Source organism: Salvelinus sp. IW2-2015, linkage group LG27, assembly GCF_002910315.2.
Source record: "Salvelinus sp. IW2-2015 linkage group LG27, ASM291031v2, whole genome shotgun sequence".
NCBI classification, from domain to species: Eukaryota; Metazoa; Chordata; class Actinopteri; order Salmoniformes; family Salmonidae; genus Salvelinus; species Salvelinus sp. IW2-2015.
In genome coordinates this window covers 10,139,041-10,155,578 of record NC_036867.1, presented here as the reverse complement: position 1 = coordinate 10,155,578, position 16,538 = coordinate 10,139,041, and the positions used below count along the sequence as shown (strand labels likewise).

Sequence of the window (16,538 nt, the reverse complement as noted above, 5' to 3'; positions counted from 1 at the left end):
AGTCTAGGTTACAACAACTGGTTACAACAACATATTCACTGAGATATAACTATCTTTTACATGGAACAAACTTCCTTTTTATGTTATAAAAACAACATGTCAGATTAAGGATTTATAGTTCTAATGCGAACGTGGCATTTGATTTAGAATGACAACAATAACACAAATTATACTACAGTGTTATGGCATTATAACAAGGCAATAAAACTCAACTGCAACTGAACCGACAACAAATGGCTTCTGTTTCTCTGCAGAAACTACAGCGGAACAAATAGTCTGCTGAAGTAGCTGCCCTCTTCCTTTAGTTAGTCCGTCCTCAAATTCATGCCACATTACCTAAAAAAGAGAGTTCCGCATATTCGATACATCATAATGAAGAATTAGGTTCCATTACACTGCAGGCTTAACCTTTGCAGAGAGCATTCAGTGCTTGCCAGCATTCATCAATATTTAACAGCTGTTGTTATTATGAAATTCTTTATAGGCTAATGTGGCTTGCCGACTTGCACGCAAGGGTTTGGCCAGATGCCAGCGCTCTGTCAGGGACCAGAGAGAAGATTGATAGGCGGTTAGCTTGTGTGACAACGGGGCTTCGGTCAGCCAGCTCCTACTCTGCCTGTACAGCAGCTCCCTCCCCTCTCCCTCTCCTCTCTCTCTCACTCTTCCTCCCTCTCTTCTCTCTCCCCCCCTTGCTTCTCCCTCTCTCTCTCTCCCTCCCTCTCTTCTCTCTCTTGCTCTCCCTCCCTCTCCCTCTGGTGTTTCTCATTCTGCTGTGGATTTCCTGAGCTGCAGAAGGAGGGAGAAAGGGGAGGCAGGCATAGGCAAAGGAGGTGGCTGTCAGCCAGTTGCCTTCCCCTCCTCAACCCCACCACCCCATCGCCTCAAGTGAAGATATGTGTGCTCTCTCTGCGTGCACGCAAGGCCTTTCAGAGGGGAGGGGAACAAAGTGGAGCTCTCACATGTGACTGGAACTCTTTAAAAGCCCACAGGCTCTGCCAAAAGATGGCACCCCTGTAATATTTACAGGGCTGGGAGCTGAACGCTAGGCCTTCCCATGGAGCAGCAATAAAAGACTGCACTTCTGTGGAGACTTGACAATACTATATTGACACACAGGGAAAATGCAAGACAGGGCTGTTTTGATTTTTTTTTTAAGTCTCGTAATGAATTCACACTTTTTGAGCAATTTGTATTAATGAATATAGATCTAATGAGTAGACTACTAAAACAGTCATTTTAGGCTTTCCATCCCATTCAACCCCAAAAATGGGGACCAAATTACTCAAGAAATGTGAGTGCTTTTTTTAATTTTTATGAACTGCACGGGTAGCAATCTCAGAAAGCTTGTGAGAGGATACAGACAATGAGATATGACACTTTCCAGCTTTGCACGCAATACCTATAATTCTACCCTCCCTCCCCTCTTCCCTTCCTTCTGAACCCCAGACTGGTTCTCTCAGTTGCTCATTGCCTTGTGAAAAATACCTTTGTGTGCCTATAATGGGCTATTACACCAGGAATAAGAGCGTGTCGCATGGTGAACAGATGAATTAATGATTTGATCTCGTGACATGTCACGCCACAGCCTCTATCTCCGCTTCCTCGTTTGGTAGACCGGGAGGAAGTGGGTAAGAGAGGGATGTTACACGTAAAGAGGGTGCGTGACGAACCCCACTTTTTCCGCCGCACTTGGCTCCACCCGCAGAAGCTGGCCCCCCTTGCATCCCCCAACACACACCCCAAGCCACCCCCATTGTTAGGCAGCATCCACGGTAGCCCAAAGGTTCTGGCGTTAACACCCTGCTTAACACGATCAAGTCAACAGATGCCATCTCCAACACGCACACATCACCACCACCACCGTACTAGTTTGTCCTCCTTTACTCATTAGCAGCCAAAGCCTAGCCTACTCATTGGAGCCTTACCAAAACGAGCATCCTTGTCCCCCCCTTTCTACTTGAACAAGCACTGTGGATAGGTCAGGGGAAGCGCTAAGTTGAGATGAGGTGCTGATTGAAGAAAGGCAGGGGAATCTCAGCTTACTGGGCCTGAGGCTACTGGAGGAGTCCCCGGCCATGGATGCCCAAGTATAGTACCCATTTGAGTTATGGTACCCATTTGAGCACATAGGGCACCTCACCTCCTCCCCAATGTGTCCACTTCACAAGTTGTGTGTTTGACTGATGGGTATTAGCCATGCATTAGATGATGCACCATATATGACTATATATGAAGTCCTGTGGTTTTAGGAACACACCTGTAATGTTCTTGGCTCAACCACAGACTGCTACTGACATTTGAGGGCTGTATTATTTAAAGCAGGGAGAGTAAGAAGGACCACTTATACCCTCATAATTGGGCCTCTAGTATACATATCCTGGCAGTGGTCACCTCACCCTAAACGGAGTGTCTGAATAGAGAGCATATAAACGTTGAATCATTAGGTTTTCTGTTTTCTTTGAGACAACACCAAAACAAGGGTAATGAATAAAGTCACTGTTGGCTGAGGAAGCACAACTCCAATGATTAATCATCCAGTATCTGTCTCTTATACACATCTAGATGTGTATAAGAGACAGGTGTGTGTGTGTGTGTGTGTGTGTGTGTGTGTGTGTGTGTGTGTGTGTGTGTGTGTGTGTGTGTGTGTGTGTGTGTGTGTGTGTGTGTGTGTGTGTGTGTGTGTGTGTGTGTGTGTGTGTGTGTGTGTGTGTGTGTGTGTGTGTGTGTGTGTTAGAGAAAAAAACATGGTCATTGAAAAACTGATTCATTACCTGCCCTGGTTTCCACCAGTCAGACTAAACTGAGGTGACTGTAGAATAAGAGTGCGTGAGGGGAGAGTAGGTGGTGAAGTAGGTAGGATACGCCTTGTGTATTGAAGTAAAGATTCAACCTCTGGTTAAAAGAGAGAAGGAACATGAACGTATAGCTCTAGCCTTTGTATCATATTATGAATTGAAAAAAAAGAGAAAGAACAAAACACAAGTGGGGGGTTCAAATAGCTTGCATGCCTCGGCCGGAATTAAGTGCAGGGAAATTGTCGGAAGTCACGAAAAGTTGCTGCTCGCCGGCGTAGCGATGTAGAACCAGCGGAGGTGTGGGAAAAACGAGGGAGGGGTTGTGGCTGAGTGGAGCATAGGGAGCGGGTTAAAATGAGTCCTGGGTGTTGGTAGAATACACCGTAAGGTCCTGGCGCTTGCTCCTTCATTGGGACCATGGCCCGGTGAGTGTGCGTGACTGTGTAGGTTTGACAGGCCGGCCACTGATCCAATCTGTGTGGAGTAAGGTTGGGGTCAATTCCAGCCAATTCAGGAAGTACACTGAAATTCCAATTCCCTTCAATGCTTTTCAATGAGGAAAGTGTGGAATTGGCATTTGGTTTACTTTCTGAATTGACCATGTATACGTTCAACAGCGAGTAAGAAACCAAATAAAATAGGATAGTCTGTGGGTTTTGTCTTTACAGTGCAGGATAACAGGAGAGCTCTATGGGTTTAATAGTCTCAGGGAAATGTTATTGCCAGTGTGTGCGCACTGTTTCGTGCCAATCAGTTCAGAAAATGCCATTTTGTGAGGTTTTTCCAAGGTAAAGAGTGAGCCATGTGGTGGAAATGTGTCTGGGGAATCCCGTAAACGTTGCTCTTCTTAAATACCCCATCCTCACTGCTTAATACTTGTATTTAACTGGGAATATTTTGTGTCGGCCTAACACATGTTAATGATTTACCTTTCTCCTCTCCCATAGAATACAAATGTATTCTTCGATGTTGACATGGATTTCCATACTGATAAAGCTAGTTGATAAAAAATGTTGGGCAAATCGCTTGAATTTGTCCACCACTAACTAAGAACAGGTTAAGGTCAAGTCTAGTCATAGAGAATATACACTTTGTAACTCTTATATTATGTGGGGACTCTCCATTTATGAGTTTTTCCTATCTCATATTTTCCAGTGACTCATGAGAAGCCGTCCAACAGAAAACATATCAGTCCAGCCACCAACCCCCTCCCCGAGCCCAGAAAAGACAGCCTGCCTATGGCTATGGGCAACAGCATAACAGAGAGTGGGCTCCTTCTGGAGGTAAGCAGCCAAATGTGTATGTGTGTGTGTGTGTTGTCATGGTTAGAGAGTGTACCTGTCACAACAGTGACACAACAGCGAGGGGTGAGGGGCAGGGGAAGGGAGGCCTGTGGCCCATGCTCTGACCTCCACTGGAGCGATCTAATATGGCATGACGGACGTGGGGATGGTGGATAGAGAGGGAATGGATAAGTGCAGTTTAGCTCCAATAGATACCAGAGTGGACTCATCATGACCAGTTGGCCCCCTGCTGAGTTGCTGACGGGAAACTGAATTAAAAACCCAGAGCCATGGAAATGGGCAGGTTAGCATTTTTCACCATGAATCTTATTCTGGAGGCAGCATTGGTGGTCACTAGCAGGCACAGCCACAAAGTCATGAAATTGGATTTTAAACCTAACCTTAACCACACTGCTAAACCTAATGCCTAATCCTAACCTTAAATTAAGACCAAAAAGCACATTTTTGTTTTCATGAATTTGTACAATAACCAATTTTGACTGGCCCGTCTAGCGGAAATAGCTCAATTCTGCCTCCAGTGCAAGATTCATGACAATAAATGTCAACTTGCTGAAAATGCACTGAGAGAAATCTCAGTCGCTGGTGCTAAAATGAGAGCATAAGAGGAGAGAGGAGGTGCAAGATTGAAGAGTAGTCTTGCAAAATACGAGATGTTGTTAAAGTGTCTGTACCACTGCATTATGAAGTGACTGACTCCATACCAGCCAAACAGGTGCATGGCTGATGAACGTGAACAACAGTATGTTCGTGAGAGGCCCAGCTCAACTGGAGCTAGTCCTGAGCTATAATACACACGTGAACAACAGTGTGCTCAGATCATTGTTTGTGATCTAATTAGGCATTCAATGTGCTAATCAGTGTTTATTAAACACAGGGTTATAACACTATTCCTGACACCAAACACATACCCGACCAACCAACAAACCCACCGACACACACACACACACACACACACACACACACACACACACACACACACACACACACACACACACACACACACACACACACACACACACACACACACACACACACACACACACACACACACACACACACAAGCCCAGTGAGGCTTCGGTTAAAGTGTCAGGCTGTCACAACACAGGTTATAAACAGAGTCGATTGACTGTGGCAATAATGTGTCGCCTTTCGTTGCGTGACTCCAGAAATGACTAGCTTCACGGTGGTTGCCGTTGCTGTGGCGACGGGCTCCCCTGGGGCAGCGAGAGGATGCCAGTGAGTTTCCCCTCTCTCTCCCTGCCGGCTGCCGCAGATGACTCAAAACACTAGGAACAGCTCTTTTTCACCGTGACCCTGGCACTGCTGCTTTGATCTCGCGGTGACAATGTGAGAGAGGAGGAAACCTATCAAATGTGTGGAAACAAAGGCATGTCACCCCTCCACCCCCCTCCCTCTCCCTCTCTCTCTCCCTCAGCACAGCCCTCTGCCGTGTCCAAATGTAGTGAGCGTATTTTTGGTAATGCGTGCAAACTGCCTCTTAAGAGTTGTAAGTCAAAGCTTTTAACCTTCCACCTCGTTTATAGGACCCACGAGGGTCTTTCGACTTTGAATTTGAAATGTTTTCTTGTCCGGGCCAGGAGCAGGTGCAAGTTTCCATTACTTAATGCTATCGGAATTCCATGAACCGGGAGAAAAATAAATGCTGGGAAGCAGTGATTTTAAAATGCTCCCCCTCTCGCTTTGTGAAAACAAATGGAAGAGAGAAAGAGAGAGAATTCCAACCAGGGGATAGTATTGATAGTGTGATACAGTGGCATCTGGCTAAGAGAGAACATATCATATCTGAGGGGTTGGCTAGAGTGCTGCAGCATCATGAACACAGTGACAGCTCTGTCTATGAACCATCTTGGTGTGTAATGTATTATGAATTCATTAATCAGCACTTATGTATTGGGCTGTTATAGTGCTATGAATGCTTTTAGCAAGTCCTATTAAGCACTGGTGAAACCACATTAGGAATCAAAGAATGTGATACCAGATCTACATCTTCATTATGAATTGTAATAAACATTTACTAATACACAAACCATTTCCTATATCCAGTACCATCATTACCCCCCCCACCCCCATACACCTGCGTTAAAGAACAATAATAGATATTCGTGCCGGAATGCAAGAGTAGCTTATCACGCACAGGCCTGCTGTTTTTGCTGAGCAGTGCTTGGTTACACCATGCTTGGTTGCTGGGGGAAGGGGAGTGCATTTACTAGGTCAGCAACCCCCCTGACTGTTGCAGGAGTGTGCAGTTTAAACCTGTCAAACACTGTCTTCATCCACAATGCTACACACAGAGGGGAGGGGAGCCTCTATCTACACACACACACACACACACACACACACACACACACACAAACACACACACAGCACTCAGCACTCAGCACTCAGCACACTCATGCACACAAACTTAAGAGATCCATGCACGCAAACATGCAAGTACACATACACACGTCTCAGAGCCGTACCTGTATACATTAGTGCATTAGCAGTGAGCGTGCACAATAAACAGGGGATTAAATGGCATGCCAGTGAAATGAGCTCACCATATAAGGATCTGGGAAGGCTCAGTAGTGATAGAGAGACATGTCATACATCAGTGGGCAATTACCAGGGTGGATTTTCTTCGTGTCTCCCTGTAATCTATGAACATGGTTTTGTTATTGTTTTCAACCTGGGGTGTGGAGGATCAGTAGTGAATTTAATTTAATAAACTTTATTACATTTAAAGTGATACTTCGGGATGTAGGCAAGGAAGCATTTTATCTACTTCCAGAGTCAGATGCTAACTAGCATTAGCTCAATTACTGGAAGTCTGTGGTATCTACTAGCGTATTAGCAGTTACCATAGACTACCAGTCATTGTGATAGCGCTTGTTAGCAATTGCACTAACGCTGGTTAGCAGCTTCCTTTAAACTGCACGCTGAGACATAAAAATGGTGTCCACGACTTCATCTGAATCTGGGGAAGTAGGTAAAGGGCTTTATTGCCAAAGTCCTTTAAGTAATTGCAATGTTTTTTGTGGTCAACATATTTATCTACACACAAAATCAAACACACTGTCAAATTGTTGTATCGTCAAATTAGAAAAATGTACATTGACACAGGTGTCAAGGGTGTTAGTAGGTTACGGTAGAAGCTACATTATTTAAGACACATTTCTTGCATTGTCTCAGATGTTCTCTTTCTTGTTCTTTGTCGTCATCCAGACGTTCCCCTTCTAAATGAGTTAATTGATCCATAGTCCTAATGCATCATGCAAGGCATCACAACTCATTCACTAAGATAATGTGATGGCCATTTTGAAGTTACACCACCAGACACACGACCCTGGGATTAGCTTTTCAGTAAAGCGGTTAAATATGTCTGTCACTCAAAATGAGGGAGCACTAGGGAATTAGGACATGAGCCAAATAATGGTGAGAAAGAAGTTGACAAAGAACAGAAGCCTATTGAAGTGTGAGGCGTGTTGTAAGTTTGAGGTTGAGGAAACAGAAGGCCAGTGGCTGTGTATGTTGTGTTGTGCCACTCTCTGTATGAACGGGGCGGCCTCAGAGGGCAAACATAAACCTCATCCCACAGACAGCTACCACACCAGAGCAGACCAGACCACCCCTTATCCATCATGGACTGTACACACACACACACACACACACACCCCAAACATACAGCAGCATTGAAAATAGATCAATACATAGCCAAACAGCAGCAGTAGTAGTCCCAGTGCTAGCCTGTGTTAGCCAGGACTGGAGCAGTGTAGCAGCCTGGGCTGACCTGGTGTTGCTCACAGTAAACTGGAGGTGACAGGTTCTGGCAGGAGAACAGCGCCAGTCACGCGATCGCCGGAGACTTGGACCCAGTACAAACACTGGGAAGTTCATAAATTACAGTTTGGGGAACCGACTCCTCCGCTTCCACCGCCCTCCCTCCCACCTCAGTTGTGGACAGCCTGTTGTGAATGAGCTGTATGAATCCCATTTAATGAATACTTTCAAAATGAGGGCAGTCGATTGAAAACCTCTGTGATGGAGTTGCTCGGTGTTGTCATCTTTTGGGTGTTCCTTGGGAGGGCTTTTGGAAGACAAGCACAGTCAGGAAATGTAAAAACTCACCCTCGTATCTGTGATATTAAATTGCCAATAACCCAAACAAGATGAGCCAAGCTCCAAAGCCAAGTGCCGCTATCAGGATTCATGCAAACTAACCTTTGTCTCTCTTTTTTCCCCCTCTAGTCCCTGACGGGCTTTGCGCTGGTGGTGAGCAGTGATGGAATGGTCTTCTATGCCTCCTCCACCATCGTCGACTACTTGGGCTTCCATCAGGTATGTCTCATTGTTGAGATTTTTAAAATTAATTTTATATATTTTATATGGTCTTCCAGGGCATGTTGGTAACAGATAACAGACGTTAATTTAAAGGTACTTCTGCTGACATTTACCACAGTCGTGAAGCAGCGATTAAGGGCGACAGCCAGGCTAACTAGAGTAGCGGGACTGTGTATGTACTCTGCACATTGAGAGAGCCCCAAGAAAGTTGTGAGTTGAGACAGGGGCCATGGCCTGGTAGAAACTGTTGTCCCAATGGGGGCCGGCCACAGCAGCAGACACATAAAAGAAGATAGTCACAACAGTTCAAAATGTTGAGGTGTTTGTCAAAGGCCTAGTTTACCCTGCCACTGTCTCTTGGCTTTCCATCTCCTGACCTCTCTTAGCCTCTCTCTTCCCTTCTCTTTGCCCCATCTCTCCATCCCCTGACCTCTCTTAGCCTCTCTCTTCCCTTCTCTTTGCCCTATCTTTCCATCCCCTGACCTCTCTTAGCCTCTCTCTTCCCTTTTCTTTGCCCCATCTCTCCATCCCCTGATCTCTCTTCCCTTCTCTTTGCCCCATCTCTCCATCCCCTGACCTCTCTTAGCCTCTCTCTTCACTTCTCTTTGCCCTATCTCTCCATCCCCTGACCTCTCTTAGCCTCTCTCTTCCCTTTTCTTTGCCCCATCTCTCCATCCCCTGACCTCTCTTAGCCTCTCTCTTCCCTTTCTCTTGCCCCATCTCTCCATCCCTCTCTTATGTTGGTCTGTTACATTATTTGGTGGGTGTAAAGACACTCCCTGAACCCATTCACCAGAGGAAGCGTGACAGGAGGTCAGCTCAAGCAGAGCACCACAGGCCTTCAAAGAGAAGAGAGAGAGAAAGGTTTGGGCGGTTCAGGAGGTAGTGACCGGCGGGCAGGCGTAAGTACGAGGCGTAACTCAGATCTCCACTTCCTCTGCGACGTTATTACTTATTGATGTTATTCAACTGGGCAGCCTGGTCCTCCCCCTACTTAAATAATTTCCCCCCACAGTCATGGAAAAGTGCTTTAACACATTAAGCAGCGCCCCCAGCCTAACAAGGCAGCGTTTGAGCGCGGGAGATTATTTCTGCCAAAGTGCCTGCTTCTTGCCTTACAAGCGAGTCGGGTGCAATAACGCGTCATTAAAATGGAATTGAACACTAAGTGGTCTGAAGTGGGTGCCTTGCCTGCGGTGCCAGAGACTTAGCCGTCAGATCACTCCGGAGCTGTGATGCGTCGGGTTCATGCCACAACCGCGTTACAGCACAAATTCAACTGTGTCCGGGTTCAAGGGCTTTGTTCATCGTGTACTAATTTGTAGAGGATTGGGGAAGATGAAAATTATATTTCACAAATTATATTTTACAAGTGGTGAACAATTAAGGTTTCTGTGACAGTGTTTAGTCCTGACATTTGTGTCAGTTAGAACCACCTACAGAAGGATGTTGCATGCGTCTGACATAAACTGGTGTTAGAAAATAGTCCAACACAGAAGTTTCTACTTCAACAGTAGCCCATAATTTGTCACTAAACCAACACACACACACACACCACACACACACACACACCACACACACAACACACACACACACACACACACACACACACACACCACAACACCACACACAACACACACACACACACACACACCACACGACACACACAACACACACTTGTGATATAGATCACTCAGTATAAATCATTGTTTTCCTTTAAAAAAACATGAAATGAATCCTTTAAAAGGTGTGTAAGTCTGCTCAATTTTCTAATACAAAACAAACTTAAACTCATAATATGACCAAAAGTATGTGGTCTCCTGCTCGTCGAACATCTCATTCCAAAATCATGGTCATTAATATGGAGTTGGTCCCCCCTTTGCTGCTATAACAGGTAGCGTTCTCTTGGCATCCGCCAAACCCAGATTCGTCCGTCGGATGGTGAAGTGTGATTCATCACTCCAGAGAACGAGTTTCCACTGCTCCAGAGTCCAAAGGCGGCGAGCTTTACACCACTCCAGCCGACGCTTGGCATTGCACATGGTGACCTTAGGCTTGTGTGTGGCTGCTCGGCCATGGAAACCCATTTCATGAAGCTCCCGACAAACAGTTATTGTGCTGACGTTGCCCGCAGAGGCAGTTTGGAACTCGGTAGTGAGTGTTGCAAACAAGAACAGACAATTTTTACCCGCTACGCGCTTCAACACTCCCATTCTGTGAGCTTGTGTGGCCTACCATTTAGCCTCAGCCGTTGCTGCTCCTAGACGTTTCCACTTCTCAATAACAGCACTTACAGTTGACCGGGGCCCCTCTAGCAGGGCAGAAATTTGACGAACGGACTTGTTGGGAAGGTGGCATCCTATGACGGTGCCACGTTGAAAGTCACTGAGTTCTTCAGTAAGGCCATTTTACTGCCGATGTTTGTCTATGGAGATTGCATGGCTGTGTGCTACATTTTAGACACCTGTCAGCAACAGGTGTGGCTGAAATAACCAAATATGCTAATTTGAAGGGGTGTCCACATACTTTTGTATATAGAGTGTATATCATACATGTACACAAAATAAATACTATAGTTGAATATTTAATTTATGGCTTCTAACTGTCAAGTTGTGGCATTATGTATACATCATGCAGTTGGGTGTGATTGTGAGAAGAGTCTGATAATACCACTTAAACCTTGACAAAACATTCCAGGCATCCATAATTAAGAAGCCATAAAGAAGACAGACACACTAATAGGCAGCACTGAAGACAAATATAGGACTGTTTTTAGGGACGACACCACAAGAAAGCACTGAAATGGTGCAGAAACAGCATTGTCGCTTTGATCCTATTTGTTCCGTTGTAATTACGCGTTTGAAGATCAAGACGCGAGGGCCAGGGAAAATATCACTTATTCTTTTTTTTACGAGAGAATCTCACACAATAGACACCCGATCTGTCTGCCGGTGGGAACTGTGGCGGCGCTTGCCATGTGCTTCAGTGGGAGGAATTGTTTTGCAAGGCAAATGTTCAAAAAACCTTGCGTGTCTACAATGTGGAAATTATGGGGGGAAGGTTGAATATTTCAGTGGGGATCTGTCATTTCCCTGACAGAAAGCACAGCTATTGCTGGAAAGAAAGGCATTACAAATGCGGGCTGGGTTGGGTTGTAAGGGGGTTTTCAGCAGGGCTGGGCTGGGCTGCTCTTCAGGAGCTGGTGTCACGCGATGTTTGACAAACAGGACTTGCCCTCGCTGGCCCCGTGGCTCAGTGACATCTGAGAGCCACTGTAAATGTTGCCCGTTGTGTAGTTTAGTGGAAGAATTCCTTGTGGAATTTCAGCAGCAGCACACACAATTGTTTTAACATATTGGCAACAACAACCAGCTGATCTCAGAGAATCTTCCAGTAAATATGCCACTTTTTCAGAGCTGTTGGGGATATTGCTCTGAATACATGATTTAGCTCAAGTTGTGTAAAGTCATTCACTGCAATGTCATACTTTAGTCATTCAAACAGTCACATTCTTTAAACAAACCGTAATATATTATTTTTTATTCCAAGTTATTCATAAGTTATTCCAACCACAAAATGTCCTAAACAAGATTCGATCCAGCTTTGAAACTCTTACAAAATCACACCAATCCAAATCCGAGCAACAGACAGACAGATTAGCAGCCCGTTAGCCAGACCCATAACAAAACTATTTGGGTCTGTCACTTTTGGTGTCACCTCCAGAACCCTCTGCGTGTGAGGTCGTTGGGCCAATCCAGTGAACCATGGCAGAGGTTAAGTGTCGAGGGCTCTGGGTTATGGGTGGGAGTAATGGCTAACAGTTCTGGGGCCTTGATGTGTAATTGTCTCGATCTCTCCCTCCATGCAGACGGACGTGATGCACCAGAACGTCTTTGATTATATCCATGTAGATGACCGGCAGGAGTTCAGAAGACAACTCCACTGGGCCATGCACCCCAGCCAGCACGGCTCATCCCAGGACCACCATTCAGCCGCAGAAACGGGTGTGTATATAATTACCAGCAACAGTAAAGGTAGGAAGGGTCACAGGGTTTTAGTGGAGGGAGGCCCTCTGCCTAGCAACAGTGGGAGTGAGCGAGCAGAAATGAGGAGCACTGATTCAGCAAACAGTAAGACTAGACTGTTAACTGTGCTGTTAACTCTATTCACATCCACTAACCAGACTGTGATTAATGGTCAATGTAGGAGCGGAAAGTCCCCATCAGACTATGCTCGATTATGTTAGATAGGCCTTCGTATTTCTCACAAACACACCTCATTCCAATGCCACCTCTCCACCACAGGGATAAGGTACGTGTGAGAAATATGAAGGCCTATCTCTAACACAATAGACTCTGCAATTGTTTACCTTTACTGTAAGTCTTTTAAAGCTTCTCTACAGTAAGAAACTGGAAAACCGGCAATATAGTGAATGTTAGTTTATTTATTTTTATAGGAGAAGACTTTGTGGTGAGCAGCCTGTTCCATTCTCAGGAGGCAGGGGGAGTTGCTCCTGAGTTCTCCTCCTTCCTCAACCGCTGTTTCATCTCCCGTGTACGCTGCCTGCTGGACAGCACCTCTGGCTTTTTGGTGAGTGGACAAACCCATCCAGAGAACCCACCCAGCCATGATGCCTCTAATGCGAACTGACTGGGATGTACTTACCAAAGAAAGATCTCCCATTTGGTGTCATGTTTGCTGAAATTGTAGCTTGAGTGTAGGTATACATAGAATGTTCCCATATCCCGGACATAGCAGGCCAGAGGATTTGGTGCTTGGACACAGATGTATTTACTATTTGCAGCTATTGGTCCACCTTCCATAGTTCTGACCAGAGTGGTTTGGAGGTTTGGATCCGTCAATGGAAACGGATGGGGCTTGAAGTTGGCCTTGATTTGAACACTGTAGGGAAGGTCAACAGAGATCCTCCTGTCAACGGGTCCATTTCGATGGCAGGCAAAGACAGCTTTGGTCGTTCTGTTAGTTCTCTAGGCTGTTGTGACTGAGTAAACTTGGCTTGCATCGAGACTTTTTTTCATTTTTCTTCATTACCAAAAGTGCTGAGATCAGACAAGTTGTCAGCCATAATTCATTAATAGCATAGCATAATAGTGCTTCAAATTATAGTGTCCTAAATAGCATCTGGCAAAATCAAGTTCTCGACAAGAACATGTTCTTTATACCTATTTTGGGTGCTAAACACTCCACCTCAAAGTTGTAACCTCTAACCTTGTCTCTCTCTGTTAGACCATGCAGTTCCAGGGGCGGCTGAAGTTCCTCCAGGGACAGAAGAAGAAGTCGGGTTCGGGGGCCCTGCTACCCCCGCAGCTGGCCCTGTTCTGTGTGGCTGTGCCTCTTCTGCTGCCCTCCATCACAGAGATGAAGATGAAGGGCATGATGATGAGGGGCAAGCAGAAGAGCGGAGGGGGCATCATCCCTGCACTAGATCATGGGTAAGGACGGAAGGACACAGCTAGACTCTGACATCATCATATACGCTTACACTGACTATACTTGTAAATGTATTCACTTTCTAGGCTTCAAGTGATTTATTTCAAACTCCCATTTTTTATTGATGATCAGGGCTATGTCATGCCTTATACGGTTACTACTAACTTAAACATTTACGGATGGGAGATGGAAGTCCTTGGAGCATGGATCAGTCAATCTAGTTTTGCCTTATCTGCAGACCAACCATTCTCAGACCATTCTTTCATTTCTTTGAACAGCAACCTCAGTATGGTCCTAATAGTTAGATTCGGGACAGAGTTGGCACAGTCCAAGTGTTTGGAGTGAGAAAGGGGCAAGGTCAGCCAAGGAGCCAGGCTAAGCTAGGCCCAGCACATTAACTGGACAGATCTGGGTCACCAAGGGCAAAGGCTGCCTTGCTAACCAAGTATTGGGCTCAACCCCCTGTTCGCCTAGACCAATCAGAAACGACCTGTGACATCAAGAACAATAGCTTCACACAGAAGCTGGCTTCTATCTCTTTCCACCCCCTCAAACACAAACACCACACAAACACGCACACACACTAAAATGAGCTTTAGACGGCTCAAAATACTCAATTAGGACAACAAATGGATTTTCTGTTTTTGGACGTGGGCCTGTGCTTCATGGATCATTAGGGAGGAAACCTGGCTTTGAGGGTAAAAGTTGAGTTGGAGGGCACACTCAGTAGTAGTCAGCTAGGGCCCTACCACCCCCTCTTGTGTTCACTATGAATAATGTGTAATATCTCAAAAATAGTATCCTCTTTTCACTCTTCAACAGAGGTGGTTCCAAAGTTGATATGAAGAAGTACAAAATGGCATACTTTTCTATTATAAATCAACCCTTTGTAACTGTAGGGGGATAGTGGTGAAGCCCTAAAACAGATATGTTCAGGTTATACTGTACGTACATGGATCATAGACTTGCACAACATCTGATTCAAACATTGTAGAAGTCCTTCAAAGCTACTATGAGGTGACTGTTTAACGGACCTTTCTTTCATGAGGCAGTACAGATATTTCCCAAAAATACGTTCCACCAGACTTTGATATTATTCCAGGTATATTTCATATATTACTATTGTTCTACCATAGAACCATGATGTTTCATGACACAACGCTTGTTCAGAGTATAAGTCCAATACACATTACTTAAGCGTTAGGGATTTGACAGACTCTGATACTAAGTTATCCTTATGTAAGACATAAGTCTGCACACTTTATAAACCTGAAGCATACCCTGGCAAGAGGCAATCCTTGCTTCTGAGGGGAATCGACGATCATACGTCAAAAGAGCTTCCCATTAATTCCAGTTAAAGCTGTTATGAAGCGACCTCAGTGTCTCCTCCACGACCTCAGTGTCTCCTCCACGACCTCAGTGTCTCCTCCACGACCTCAGTGTCTCCTCCACGACCTCAGTGTCTCCTCCACGACCTTGGTCTCCTCCACGACCTTGGTCTCCTACACGACCTCAGTGTCTCATCCACGACCTCAGTGTCTCCTCCACGACCTCAGTGTCTCCTCCACGACCTCAGTGTCTCCTCCACGACCTCAGTGTCTCCTCCACGACCTCAGTGTCTCCTCCACGACCCCAGTGTCTCCTCCACGACCTTGGTCTCCTCCACGACCCAGTGTCTCCTCCACGACCTTGGTCTCCTCAGACCCCAGTCTCCTCCACGACCTTGGTCTCTCCACGACCTCAGTGTCTCCTCCACGACCCCAGTGTCTCCTCCACGACCTTGGTCTCCTCCACGACCCCAGTGTCTCCTCCACGACCTTGGTCTCCTCCACGACCTCAGTGTCTCCACAGTCCATGGTTCTTTTACCCTCCGCCAAAACCAGCTAAATTACAGAATTGAATGACGAGTTGAGGGAGAGAGACAGAGAAGGAGAGATATTGTTTGTGGTGTTGAAAAATGACAGAATGGGTTATGCTCTCACCAGCAGAGTTCACTAAAGAGACATTCAATAGGTTTTGGTCTCTGTAGGCCTAGCCTCAACATGTTGCACAGACTTTAGCCCAGAAAGTGTCATTGAACCACAGTCAGGGTCTTAAGAACTAAACATGTATCTATTTATCACAGAGGGCATTGAAATACAATTTGTAGGGAAGGAAGATAACGCAGTTCTCTAGGCTAACTGATCCCCAGCTTTGGCAGGGAGTTATATAATCTGCCTGCCTGTGTTTAGATCCTGGAAAAGATTAAATAATTCCCAGAAATAAATATGGCTTCGTTTTTGTTATTCTGAGAATTCGATGTCAATGTTGTTGTTGACTTGATTATTTGAACGGACAAAACGGATAGCTGAAAGGACATGAGAAATATACGATTATTATAATCCACACACACTGTTCTGATGAGACAGGATAAAGCGGGAGAATTGTATTCCTCTCTTGTTGACATAGCAAAAAAGTGTCTTGTTCCCTATACGATCATCTCTCTCGTATTGATGTTTATATTACTGTGTATAGTGATGTGTGTTGATGTGTTTAGTGATGTGTATAGTGCATATTGATGTGTGTTGATGTGTATGCATGACTCTCTGTCGAAATAAAAGTTGCATGAATATAAATAAAATAAACACAATTATTTGTACTGTAATGA

General features: G+C 45.4%; 1 protein-coding gene across 1 annotated transcript in view; it reads left to right on the top strand.

The window, feature by feature from the left end:
- Nucleotides 1–16,538, top strand: part of LOC111953959 (uncharacterized) — a 65,993-nt gene that overhangs the window by 45,311 nt on the left and 4,144 nt on the right. Inside the window, exons 4-8 of the mRNA XM_023973447.3 lie at nt 3,951–4,078; nt 8,348–8,437; nt 12,309–12,444; nt 12,897–13,030; nt 13,688–13,893. Of these exons, the coding sequence (XP_023829215.1) occupies nt 3,951–4,078; nt 8,348–8,437; nt 12,309–12,444; nt 12,897–13,030; nt 13,688–13,893 (694 nt within the window). The remainder of the gene's footprint in view (nt 1–3,950; nt 4,079–8,347; nt 8,438–12,308; nt 12,445–12,896; nt 13,031–13,687; nt 13,894–16,538) is intronic.